This window comes from Scheffersomyces spartinae, assembly GCF_019049425.1.
Source record: "Scheffersomyces spartinae strain ARV_011 chromosome Unknown scaffold_16, whole genome shotgun sequence".
Lineage (NCBI taxonomy): Eukaryota > Fungi > Ascomycota > Pichiomycetes > Serinales > Debaryomycetaceae > Lizanozyma > Lizanozyma spartinae.
The window spans coordinates 355,260-368,175 of NW_025065063.1; the positions used below are offsets into that span (position 1 = coordinate 355,260).

The 12,916-nt window shown below is 37.6% G+C and overlaps 4 protein-coding genes and 2 non-coding genes across 6 annotated transcripts; 2 read left to right on the plus strand and 4 right to left on the minus strand.

Moving 5' to 3' along the window:
- Positions 1-121: 121 nt before the first annotated feature.
- KQ657_001572 lies at positions 122-195 on the minus strand. The gene has a single exon. It is a non-coding gene; the product is annotated as a tRNA-Val (tRNA).
- A 1,714-nt stretch (positions 196-1,909) lies between these two features.
- KQ657_001573 (uncharacterized protein) lies at positions 1,910-3,052 on the plus strand (the record flags this gene model as incomplete). The annotated part of the gene is made up of 1 exon (XM_043192366.1): positions 1,910-3,052. One exon carries the CDS (start codon positions 1,910-1,912, stop codon positions 3,050-3,052), a length of 1,143 nt encoding a protein of 380 aa, XP_043048338.1.
- A 65-nt stretch (positions 3,053-3,117) lies between these two features.
- Positions 3,118-4,038, minus strand: KQ657_001574 (uncharacterized protein; the record flags this gene model as incomplete). The annotated part of the gene is made up of 1 exon (XM_043192367.1): positions 3,118-4,038. One exon carries the CDS (start codon positions 4,036-4,038, stop codon positions 3,118-3,120), a length of 921 nt encoding a protein of 306 aa, XP_043048339.1.
- A 1,881-nt stretch (positions 4,039-5,919) lies between these two features.
- On the plus strand, positions 5,920-8,244 carry MSS4 (1-phosphatidylinositol-4-phosphate 5-kinase; the record flags this gene model as incomplete). Its single annotated transcript, XM_043192368.1, has 1 exon — positions 5,920-8,244. One exon carries the CDS (start codon positions 5,920-5,922, stop codon positions 8,242-8,244), a length of 2,325 nt encoding a protein of 774 aa, XP_043048340.1.
- Positions 8,245-8,464: 220 nt separating this feature from the next.
- Positions 8,465-8,585, minus strand: KQ657_001576. The gene has a single exon. It is a non-coding gene; the product is annotated as a tRNA-Ile (tRNA).
- A 1,492-nt stretch (positions 8,586-10,077) lies between these two features.
- KQ657_001577 (alpha-mannosyltransferase) lies at positions 10,078-12,513 on the minus strand (the record flags this gene model as incomplete). Its single annotated transcript, XM_043192369.1, has 4 exons — positions 10,078-11,738; positions 11,988-11,994; positions 12,026-12,032; positions 12,509-12,513. 4 exons carry the CDS (start codon positions 12,511-12,513, stop codon positions 10,078-10,080), a joined length of 1,680 nt encoding a protein of 559 aa, XP_043048341.1.
- Positions 12,514-12,916: the final 403 nt, after the last annotated feature.

Genomic DNA, 12,916 nt, shown 5'->3' on the forward strand with positions numbered 1-12,916 from the left:
TTAAACGGAACGTAATAGTGGTGGAATATAACTGATTACCTACATGAGTAATTCAAGATTATAAGGCTTCTGTATTCTCTTGCTGATTAACTTATCTTCTGATGGAAATCAAAAAAAAGCTTGATTTCGCCCAGGATCGAACTGGGGACGTTCTGCGTGTTAAGCAGATGCCATAACCAACTAGACCACGAAACCAACTTTCTTAAAGAAAAAAGTCGCAAACGGTATATCACACTTTCTTTTGGTAGCGCCACGTCTGATTATTATGTGGATTCTATGTGTTTAGCACTGTAAGTGAAACACAATGGTATGTAGTGTCAAATAGAAGGTTGGCAGGCTGGATCTCAACTAAGCGTATATCTGGGTTGTTACAATCACATCAATCTATAGTACTAATTATTTATTAAGTGATTTTTCCACAAATATATAGTATCTTTCATGAAAAGATGAAGAGAGAAAGCTCTCAATGACTACAAGGAATTTTTACAAAGAACCTAATCCTTAGCTGCAAACCTTTATTCATTATAATAATGAATCATTGTAATCGTAAACATGAACTTTCCTATGAATGTTTTTAAGGTTTACTTGGAGGATTTTGAAGCAGGCAAATTATATGTTGTATGACCGTTTACCATTAAAAAGCGAATTACTTCTAAAAACTCCAATAAAATACTTGAAAATACCATGAATGGTGTATTATATAACATATACCCACCATTAACCGTCTACTTACTTATTCTATATAATTTAGATATGATTTAACCTACCTAGATTGTGATATATACATACGGGCATGCTCTGTTAGAATTGATGTTAGGGTGCGAAGGAAGAGTATTTTTCATGCTAGTAAATTTGCAGCCATCCACAAAGTTGCAATCCATACATACACCTATACATAAGTTAACAGAGAGGCAACATACAAACGCCCATAGTAATTTTTCGTTGTTATCTGATTTGTCAGAATATATGACATAGACATCTCAAATCAGATATTTGTGACTCGGTCCTTCTTCAATGTGGGCGTAATGAATGTATAAATAATACTGCTAAACTGAGTAAAATGACCACAGAAAAAAATGCGAAAAGCATATCTTGTCCTTGTCGAACCTCCAACCAGCAAATCCTAATATAAATCATGATTCATGTAGGATTGTCAATGATCTAGTTTGCAAACATGAATCAAGTTGTGACCTTAAGTATTATTGCCAATATTGTGTAACACCAGCAATTGATTTAGAAACAAAACCGGAATCAATTGATGAGGTTGATTGGCGGCTCTTACTGAACCCCAAGGAAGTCGAACAAGTAACATTGAGCCTTAATAAATTCCCTACTGATATCATTGAAAAGCTCCGGATCTGGGGGATTGATAATCTAGCAGAGGAAGTAAAGTGGCAAGAGTGTTTCTTACCTAATGGTTTATTTGAACCAGAGATTGATCAGTTGAACTCAGTATGTGAGAATTTGAAGCCGTTTGTATGCATTGAAACACCTCAATCAACTCCTCCACAAAGTGCTTCTTTTCACCGGTCAACATCAACAAAAATATTTAGACATCGTACTTCAAAGCCGCTAAAGGTTGTATTATTTTACCATGGTTGCAAACCTTCCCCTTTCTCAAAAACTCCGACGTTTTATTCCCACTTCAAATATTCTTACTTTCACACACATGAGCATCCACCCAGAACCCAATCCATTGTGGAGTCCTTAAGAAGTCACCTTTTATTCAGAAGTCAGTGCTTCAACCAAGAAGAAGCTTGTGAAGGGCTTTGAATAATCCTATATATAAATAGTTCAAAATGTAGTAGCGCTACCGATTCACATCAGCTTACAAATAGTTGCCTACAGCTAAAGTACTAAAATCGGTTCAGTTTTAAATATATATATATATATATATACCGCAACACCAATGTTAATTCGATCTGTTACATTTGCAGCTACAGCGGTTACAGCATTCCTTGGTTTAGTTGAGGGGAAGCTAGTTCACGTGAACGACCGTAACTTTACTGATGTTGTAATCAATTCTGGGAAACCAACACTCGTTGACTTTTACGCTGATTGGTGTCGTCATTGCGCCAAATTGATGCCTACAATTGAGAAAGTGGCTGCTCTTTATGATGGAGATGATAGCATTCAGTTTGTTAAGGTGAATGGGGACAAGGACGGTAAGGTCGCCGCTAGGAAATATGTTGATATAGGATATCCCACCGTAAAGTTCTTCTTTGGAAAGAAAATGGATCCTGTGGAATTTGATGGATCTCGTGATGCAGAGTCGCTTAACAATTTTGTTCAATTGATTCTTAAGACTAGAGTTAAAAATATTGATATTGTTGATCCCAAGTTGTATCAATCAACTGCAACAAAGGTGGATGATGTAACATTTGATTCTCATATCAATGGATCGAAGGACAGCATTGTATTATTTACTGAGAGTGGTTCAACTTCAGACTCTTTATTCCAAGATGTATGGGAAAAAGTGATTACCGCATATGCCAATGAAAATGATGTTCAATTTCTTTTGGTCAACATTAAGGATGAAATGTCCAGTGGTATTGTGGATAGGTTTAAAGATGTTATAAGCTCATATGGAGAGCCAACAGTTTTGGTATTTAAGAAGACCGATACTGAATCTCCCAAAGTATATTCAGGTAAGAAAAAGGATGCAGCTTTCGTTATAAATTTCATTAATGGGTCATTGCTGTTATTTCGACTTCCCAACGGCAGACTCAGGAACAAAGCTGGAAGACTTTTAAATTACGAACCAGTTATCAAGAAATTGATTATCAACGTCGACAAGGTTTCTGAAAAGGAAGCTTATGAAAAATTTGTCAAGGACTTAGCAGATTCTCCTATAGGAAGTCTGGATGACTTGTCTATGTTGGAATACTACGATAAGGTTATTGCTGCCATTCTAGAGGGGAGGAAATCGCATTATGAGAACGAGTTGAAGAGAATAAGTACCATATTAGACACTGATGTGGCTCATATTAATGCAAAGAGTTTAGATTCTTTTGAGAAACGGTATAATATATTGAAAGCGATCTTTGGGTAAATTAAAATGAAATTTATTATTATTATTATTGTTATTATTAGTATTATCAATATTATTACAGGTAGTTACCATGAAACTGGATTGAACTGTTGAACCAACCTTACTTTATTAGGCCATACCTTCCCATTGTTTACTATGCATTCGTCAATAATGGGTTGGGCATTATTAGGCTTGATTCTGGCCAACCATATGTTCTTCCCTGAATCTTTCAAGTAAATCAAGGCATTTGCTGCGTACTTGTGGCCTCCTATGTGATTCACAAAAGCCACTGTAACACCTCCAGGTGTAGTATCACCCGAATCACGGTAGAGCAGTAATTCTCGCAATCTAAATTCTAATTCCTTCTTCATTATAGGAGCTGTGATCCCACATCTCTTATCTCTAGATCTATGAGAGCATAAGAATATATATGCTTTGGAGACATCAATTTCTATGGTTACACCGGGGTAGTCAGTAATTGTACTGGACTTCAATTTTGTTGCACCCGCATCTCTTTGGGTTGTTAAGTCGGGGATAACTTTGGTTAAAAGTTTAGGGATTTCAGAAGCCGTTGCTCCGCGTATCCACACAAAGAGTGGCAAAATAAGCACATCCCCCTTACTACCCTCTATATACTCATGATCTCTCTCCAAACCAGAACTTAGTAACAGAGAAGCAGATACTTTAACTGTAGACCCAACCACTTTTGAACCATGTTCGTCTGCCCAATTTCCAACAGCTTTAGCATAAGCCCCGGAGTTAGGAACAGCATCGTGTTGCCAATCTGACTTCCCAGTAGGAATGATTAGATGAAGTCCGTAGTTCGCAGTGGTTTTCCAAAGCGATGTTCCATTATCGTCTGTTTTCTCAAGCTTGGCGATTGAACTGGGATAAGAAGAAGTACAAGATTCGCATTCACTCAGACATTCAGAGATTTCAAAACCACATCCAGAGATCTCTGTAACAGGATCTTTCTTCCCCTTTACAATTTTCTTTATGAAGTTCATACTTTGAAAATGTAGTGATGCACTATTGTGTAATGAGTACTCTATAAAAGATTCACAGCAACCGGAAGGATGAATAGATAAATAAGCAAATAAAGAAATAAAGAGTTGAATAAGGAAATTAGTTAATGCGAAGGGAAGAGAGTGGGATGGTGGAGTTTTTTTATTCCCTTATACACTTTCTGACTATCGTATTATCTTCCAGATGCACTGAAAAAAGACTGATGCTAAGTGCAGGCTGAATATAGATTCTCCGTTAATAATCGGATCAGTATGTCAAACCGGTATGGGGAAGTATTTTGGGTGTGGCGAAAAATAAGGTTAGCGCGATAGATAATAAGGTAGAAACGCGTACTAAATTCCTCAGAACTGAGTCGTTCAAGCTCAACCCCATACTACTTTATCAACATGGGAGTCGTTGTCAATGTAGGACTCGCCAGTATCTCAAATACTTTTAAGCGATGATGTAGGTGTTTTAATACTCCTCAATGCTCCAACACCTATTTGTATAAATGAGGTACAGCATGTACATGCAGTCTAACGCACCATCAATATTTGACAGTATAATACTACAATTGAAATTTTCAATAGAACCATGGCTGGTGCACTTTGCTAGATTTCACTTAAATTCTCCATGTTCTTATCAAATCACAGATAGAATAAATGATGTTACAAGATGAAAATACGGGAATCATATAGTGTCATGTGTTCGTAATTTTAGTATAACTTGGTTTAGTACGGTTGTCCCCTGTAATCCTCTGGAGGAGCCCATATACTGCCGCAGAGTTAGGATAAGTGGTACCAAATGATAAAGAATGTTAGTGAGGTGACTGATCAAGATCATCGTAATAAATGAAGACGCTTGTTGAAGAATTGATCTATCCAAAGTTTTAATACACATCCATAAGTTAAGTCTCTCCAAGTTTCTGGTGTACCCGTTCTTTAATATTGTGATTATTGTATTCACTCGCTCTTCAATCAGGCTTAAACACACATAGAGGAAAATCTCTATTGTCGTGGAAAATTTTACAAATTTCATTATCATCATGGGATCCAATTTACGCTAGAATAGTCGAATAGTACCAGCCAGAATACAATAGAGAGTCCTACTAAAATGTACCTGGGTAGGACCCCCTTCTTTTATGGACTAGCCAAGCCTTCTCTGACGTAATAAAACGTTTCTGTATTGATGGGTTTCTGTTTTCCAATACACACACGACTAACTTTGTATCTGAAACGGCACATTCATAAATACAGATTTTGAACGGCACGGAAGTCATCAAAAAATACAACTCTCCAAAATTATGCGTATGACAAGACAAAACTTGTTACTTCACTGTATAATTCACACGTACGGCTGGTAGTAGCATTTCTCAGCCACGGAATTGGTGGTTTTTTTTAACATTGCTTGCGCATACCTTTGACCTCCTCTTATCTTGTATGTTTCACAGACTACAATCAGGTGGCATAAAGTCGCGCGTGAACCTGATACTGGGAATTTTGCTTGTGTAGCTTGACGTACAAAATAAATTATTAGGCCAAGGGCCCTTTGGATGCCAGAGACAGTGAAGAAGTGAAATTGAGCTTAACCTCATAGTTGACTTGCTTATTTCTAGTGAAACTAGAGTGTTACTTATACAAAAAACAAGCTCTGGTTTACAGCTACGTGATACGTTCTTTACAATCCCTACTTCACCTACTAAAGGCACTCAATATTCATCCTGAAATAGAGCATAAGTTTGTGTTCACCCTATTAAGGTTGCTGATAGTTATATGGCTATCAATATATTTTGCTAAGTACTTTATGCAACTGCCAGAATCGACAAATTGCATTATATACCATATCATTTACACTACAGGGCAACACTTCCCACACTTTAAGAAATGATTCATTTGGAACTGTCACCGGTTATGCCAGCTTTAAAACATCCACACAATGTGCCCATTACAGTGGGATCCAATAGTACAACAGAGAACACCAATATGAAAAAAAAAGATACCAGAGAGCAAAATCTTTCTAAAGAAATAATACACCCTTCTTCACCAACATCATCTAATGTTGCGACGCTGGATATCTCGGAGTTCACAAATGAAACGACCATGTCCTCCGTCGATAATACAGACACAGTAGGGAACCACGAAGGTCATCTAAATGTGCTATTGGCTGGATCAGATGGTAACGTTTCTGATAAGGATGCTTCCATACTCACTATCGCGCCGATTCTGCTGCTGCTGCACTTTGAGGATGCCCTGGATTCATTGCTTAAAAATTTGACCATGTCAACACGAGAAAAGAGATCTCAAACGGTTGATCCCATTGACAGTGTTTATCTGATGCCCATGGCTAATCTTACTACTGCTGCTGCAGCAGCTGGTGATGAAGGAAAGCCAAAAGAAGAAGCTGCTCAAATACCCAAACCTACTCTTAGTTTGGATACATCATCAGCCAGTGTACAGCTATCAGCGTCAAAATCAAATGCGATTCCTGAGTTTTCAACACCTGTTCTCATAGCGTCTGCACCAGCTGCTTACCGTCGTCACACTACACCAACCTTCAAAGAGTTGACTCCTGAGCTTCATGACAGATTATCGTCGACAAAAGGCCAGCAACAGCCAAGTTTAATTTTATCTACGCTGGACGTGGATATTTCTAATGAAATCCACAAGCCCGTCGTAACAAAGCGGAACACTTACGCGAATGGTTTCCACAACATTTCAGCACACAATACAGTTACCAGAGGTAGTAATTCCAGTTTGCTGTCAAAGAGGAACTCGGTAACAAACCTGGAAATAAAAAAAATGATTGATACCATTATGGAACATCGAAAGCAAGCAAAGAACAAACGTATGTCGTTTGAAGAAGATAGTTCAACAGCAGCAGCAGCATCTCCTACTGCCGCCTTATCATCCGCTTCTAGAGAGCCTTCAGGTCCTGTGGTGTCGCCTGTGGGTGCCCCTGTTATTTCTACAAGATCAAGAAGGAAGGGATATTCCTTTGATGAGAAGTATCCAACTTTGGGAAACAAAGTCAGTGAAGGTCATGAGAATTTTGTTATGGCATATAATATGTTAACTGGAATTAGAGTTGCAGTTTCCAGATGTTCAGGAGTGATGACAAAACTTACTCATGAGGATTTCAAGACAACGAAGAAACTATCGTTCAATATTGATGGAAGCGAGTTGACTCCTTCTTCTAAGTATGATTTCAAGTTTAAGGACTATAGTCCTGCAGTGTTCAGAGAGTTACGTTCACTTTTTGGAATTGATCCAGCTGATTATTTAGTGTCGATAACTGGGAAGTATGTTCTCAGTGAGCTAAGCTCTCCTGGGAAATCCGGTTCATTCTTATATTACTCGAATGATTTTAGATTTATTATCAAGACTATTCACCATTCAGAACACAAGCAACTACGTCGTGTTCTCAAAGATTATTATGAACATGTTAAGGAAAATCCTAACACTTTGGTTTCTCAAGTCTATGGCTTACATAGAGTAAAGATGCCATTTCGAAATGGAAGGCTACGCAAAGTACATTTTTTGGTAATGAACAATTTGTTTCCGCCTCATAGATCTATCCATGTGAAGTATGATTTGAAGGGTTCAACCTGGGGTCGTCTCACAAAGATTGAAGGTCCTGATGCAGATCTTAGCAGCGTTACATTAAAGGATTTGAATTGGCTTGAACGAGATGCTAGAATCAAGTTTGGTCCTCGAAAACGAAATCTATTCTTTAAACAATTAGATTCGGACGTGAAATTCCTTCAAAAGATCAACTCAATGGATTATTCGCTTTTACTAGGAATTCATGATGTCAAGAAGGGGAACATACAAGCAATGGCGAATCATTTATCTGTGTTTGATCCAAGATCCAACGATAAAGATGAGTTGATCCGTACTAATCCACGTGATATTCAAGATGATGATTTACCCAGCAATGTATTCCCTGGAAGATCCAAATATGTATTCTATGGTCATGATGGTGGTATAAGAGCCACAGGAGAGGATAATAATCCGATACAAGAAATATATTATTTGGGAATAATTGATTTCTTAACCAAATATAATTGGATTAAGCGGATTGAGACTGTATGGAGGTCTATAAGTCATCCTAGAGCAACTATCTCATCTGTTCCTGCTACTGAGTACGGCGATCGATTCTTAAAGTTTATTAAGGTTGGAACTACGCAACCAAAAACTAAACAAGAATAAGATAGAAGTATCTTACTCACAATTATTTATTCTTCTTACACTGGCGTGTACTAAATTTTGCTTGAAGCCCATGCGTTAATGACTGTATGGTATTCGAACTAAATTATTTATACCTTTATATATTTAATGGTTTATTTAGACTGGCCAAATTTTAGACTAATGGAACTTATATGTAAGGTTAAATTTTCATCTTATGCCTTGTAGCAAAAAAAGAAGTAAATGCTCCAGGAGGGGTTTGAACCCACGACCGTCGCGTTCCTCACACGACCGTGACCTATGGATAACCATATCGTCGTAACACGGCTATAAGCACGAAGCGCTAACCTCTGCGCCACTGGAGCGAATCTACCTCAGAGAGAATCGAACTCATTAACTCAGTTATTGAAAAACGCACACAATATGAACGTCAATCACCAACTAGGCCATAAACTCAATTTCCAACCAAAAGGCAAAATATAGTGTAATATTGATAACACACAGAATTCGATCACAAAAGAAATTTTCGGGAAAGACCTTTACAAATTTGAAGTTGGTGGGTTCTATTCATTTGACAACCTCCATCGCTTTAACTATGACTGATATGTCCCACTACATGATGATATCCAACCAGTTGGCCACATTATTTGTGCGCTCTGTCTATTAATGATTGCACCATCTACAATTTTGACACATCTATAAACCGCATGCTCTTGTTCGTCTTACTGGTGGATCCAATGTGGTCTACTGTGTCCAATGGAGCTAAACTCGATGTTAGCTCCTCTTCCTGTGGAACTTGTTCTATCTCGCTACCTAGATATGTTTTAGGGTTGGTCCAGGTAAATACTCATGCAGGCGACGACCACCACAACTGCAACTACAACTCTATACTGTTAGCGAATGAACAGGACTCTGCTATTGCTTTTTACAGACCTAGGAACTATTGATCCCTTCGGGACACATCAAAGGTGAGGGTTACCCTACTAAGGGTTAATTAGGCTCCCTTCCGGGTTTGAGAAGCTCCCATAAGGACTCTTCCTCTCTGGGTAAGGTGAATCCCTAATTACAGGCTAAAGACATTATATGGATCCTATGTGCTTAACACTGTGAGTGAAACACAGTGGAATGTAGTGTGTAATAGACGGTTGGCAGGCTGGATCTCAACTAAGAGTATATTTGGGTTGTTACATTTAGAGCACTCTACAGTACTAGTTATATAGTTCTAAATGGTTTTCCCACGAATATATCGTATCTTTCCAAAAAAAAAGAAACCTCTCAAGAATACATGGTATCTTGCAGAAAGAAAAATAAAATGAGATCATTACTTGATAAAAGTTGGTAGAATATAAACGTTTTGAATGAGCCTGTTTTTCTCGACTTGAATTTACCGTTTCAGAATTACCTCCATATGGTTTTCGTTAAGGAAAGTAACTTATTATTGTGCAACATTTGAGATAAGAGTTCAGATATTTATAGGTGTAATTAGTTTATAGCAATTGACTTCTTTCTATAAACACATTCTTCTTTGATTCTGTATTTTGAACCTCTTTATGGTATTTTGTTGTTACCACTACCTCTAAACCTACTGGAATTTCAGTGGAGATAAATGTTTGGCAACTAAAAGATGTTGTTTGAGCTATAATATTGCCTTAAAATCAAGCACTTATCAGTGTTTGAACAATATGCTGTATTATTAACGACAAATGCTTAACCGTTAGTCCTTAACCTATCAGAAATGATTTATACTTTTTGAGGATGAACAATTGGTAATATCTTTGTGCTAAATAGGCACGCCCCATATAGTTGGGTTGTTAATTTAATCAGCACCTTCTATGTTAAGTTGTCTGTTGGCTCGTCCTATTCATTTTTATTAGAATCAGATTCATTCTCCTTAGCTTGATTTTTTGATTCATTTGCATTCAGACTTTTGTGCTCCTTCTCTTTGTCTGTGCTAGTTTGCGATTCGGAGTCGTCTGAATCGCTTAGAATATCCTCTGGGGGAACGAGAGTGGTCTCCGTTAACCATGCTACTTGATTATTTATAAATTCACATAAATCAACATCTTTTTTCTTAAAGTAAGAAAATTCTATTTTATCTTCACATAGTGACTTCTTGATATTAGTCCACTGGACTAACTCAAAGTCGTATTTCTTATTATTTGGAAATTCAGGGATTGTTTTACCAAAAATACGATACTTCAACCTTTTTTTATCTTTATCATAAAATTCACCACCATATAGGCCAGCAGGATCTAACTTTGGGAAGTTGCAATGCATAGTCCATACGGAAGCAGGACCACCACCACCGAAGACTTTATTCTTAACCTTGTTGATTTTTTGTGTTTGCTCCTCTATTGTTAAATGATCCCAATCTCCCTCTCCCTGGGGAACTTCAAAATGCTCTTTGTATAACTGATAATCCTCCAACGGATTTCTCTGAGCCATGCCTACACCTCTGAATCCACCACCATTATCTTTGTAAAAGCCAATTGTTTTCATCATAGTCTTTACTTGATAGAATGGCTGACCTAGAGCAAATGCTGCTAAAGGAAAGGTCTCCTTGTCGCCTTCACCAGCACCTCCTAAAGAAGTTAGTCTGTAGTATAATTTAGGACCGTAAACGTTATAGTACAAACTTAACAATAAAGTTTGAAAGTGGGTACCTTTATTAATAATCATCTGCCCTGATTCTGTAGATAAGTTTTCAAGCGTACCAGATAAATCAGAATAAGGGACTTTTTTCATTTCCTCTGGTTGAGCCTGTGGTGAGTCTTCTGAGAGAACGAATGGAAATCGCTGTAACCTGACCCGTTTTGTCTCATCAACATCTAGATCCAACAATTTGTATATTTCAGGTGACATTGTTCTTTCCCAGTAATCGGGCCAGAGAATCATACCCTTTGTTTTGTATAAGTCGGAATGAAAAACAGGCGAAGGGTCCTGAACCATAAGGTTATCTGAGTCAAGCATCAAAACGCTTTCAAATGATGAAGCTAGCATCGCTAACCCCTTAAACTGGTAGGATTTGAAAGAATATTTCATCATCACATTTGGACCTAATTTGTCGGGTAAAATGACGCAACTTGCATTGAGACCAGGTAAAACTTTATGGCAAAATTTCATTTCTTGCTCATACTCTGCGAAGGTTGGAATAATCACCTCTACTGGCAAGGTGCATCCAGTATTTCTCAAAGAAAGAATGGCTAGGTAGCCCAACCAAGAATACTTAGTACCTCCAACTAAGACAATACCTGTGGTGCCTTTTCTGTAAGCATTTTGCAACTTATCGGGTATGCCAGCTACGAAAGCTGCATGCTTTATCTTTAATTCGCTTAACGCATCTTCGGAGATAGTGGCTCTTGATTCTAACGCTTCCCGAAATGAACCCTTCAATGAACCCTTTTTCAACTTGAAGGCTTCGTCAATATTTTCTATTTGAGGACCATTGTCGAACACGTTGTCAAATACTCTCTCCCAAAAGTCATGTTTCGGATTAGCTACAATGCTTCCTTGAACATCTGGACTTGATTCATCCTCAGATTTTTTACCATCCAGCAGTCCGAAAACCTGAGTCGGCAGAAGATAATCTGGATACAGCAGTACTCCATTCCATAGTTGGAGAATAATTACTGAAAAAACTAAGCCGATGATTATTATTAGGGGCCTTCGTTGTGTAAAAAATTTCATCAGTTGAAATATATGTTTTCAAAGTCCAAATATATGATTCACTTAGTTCATCCAATAAAATAGTCAGCAAAGTTACGTACGTATTAGCTGAAGGTTGTAATACTTTTGGCAAATTCACTTGAGGACTTTCATTACTTATTTATTTACTTTAAGCCAATCGGCAAACTCTATTTTTGTTTGGACATCCCTAGTAGCAACGAACCAAAATCCTGCAGTTTCCAATTATATCTAATAGCAATCGTTTGGCAATTATTTTATGACCTTTTTTTTAGCAACATTTCTTTTACATTATCCTATTCTTTGATATCTAAATCAGTAGAATAGGAATTAATATTGTCACAAAGTCTCTACAATGAAGCACATGTGATGTTCTGTTCACCAAAAACTATGAGCATTTTCACCTCACAGCCATTTAGGATACCACAAAGTCAAATGCAACCTTGTGTGTTATCGTACTCGTATCTGAACACTTACGATTGATATGCATACTGTACATAGACTCTACCATAACTCCGAATGTGTAAATAGATATTGGGTTAAATGTCCAAGGGAAAACTTAGTATTACTTAATGATTCACATCAAACTCCAGTGGCAACCTACCACATTCTATTAAACTGTAGATTTTTGAGAATATCGTGTGAGAGATACACTCAACAATACAGACCGTACAGTAAGATATTTGTAGGATCCAAATGGCATTGGACCCTTTGATGTGTCCTGTCGTTAATGCTCCACATTTTACGGATAAAACTGACACAAACCGTTTAGAGGCATTCCAAAAAAATTCGCGTCGCACCAGGGGAAACTCACAGGGTGTCTAACCTATTTACTTTTCCGAAAACCGAGATACAAAAGGTACAAATATGAGAAAACTACCTACCAAATTTCGAATAGAGGTGCACTACAAGATTGCCACAAAAATTTGGGTTTTAATTTCAATTAATACCAAACCCGTTATGGCCCCACTTGAGAGTCGCAAGCTTACTTAGCGTGCAGGTATCAAATATA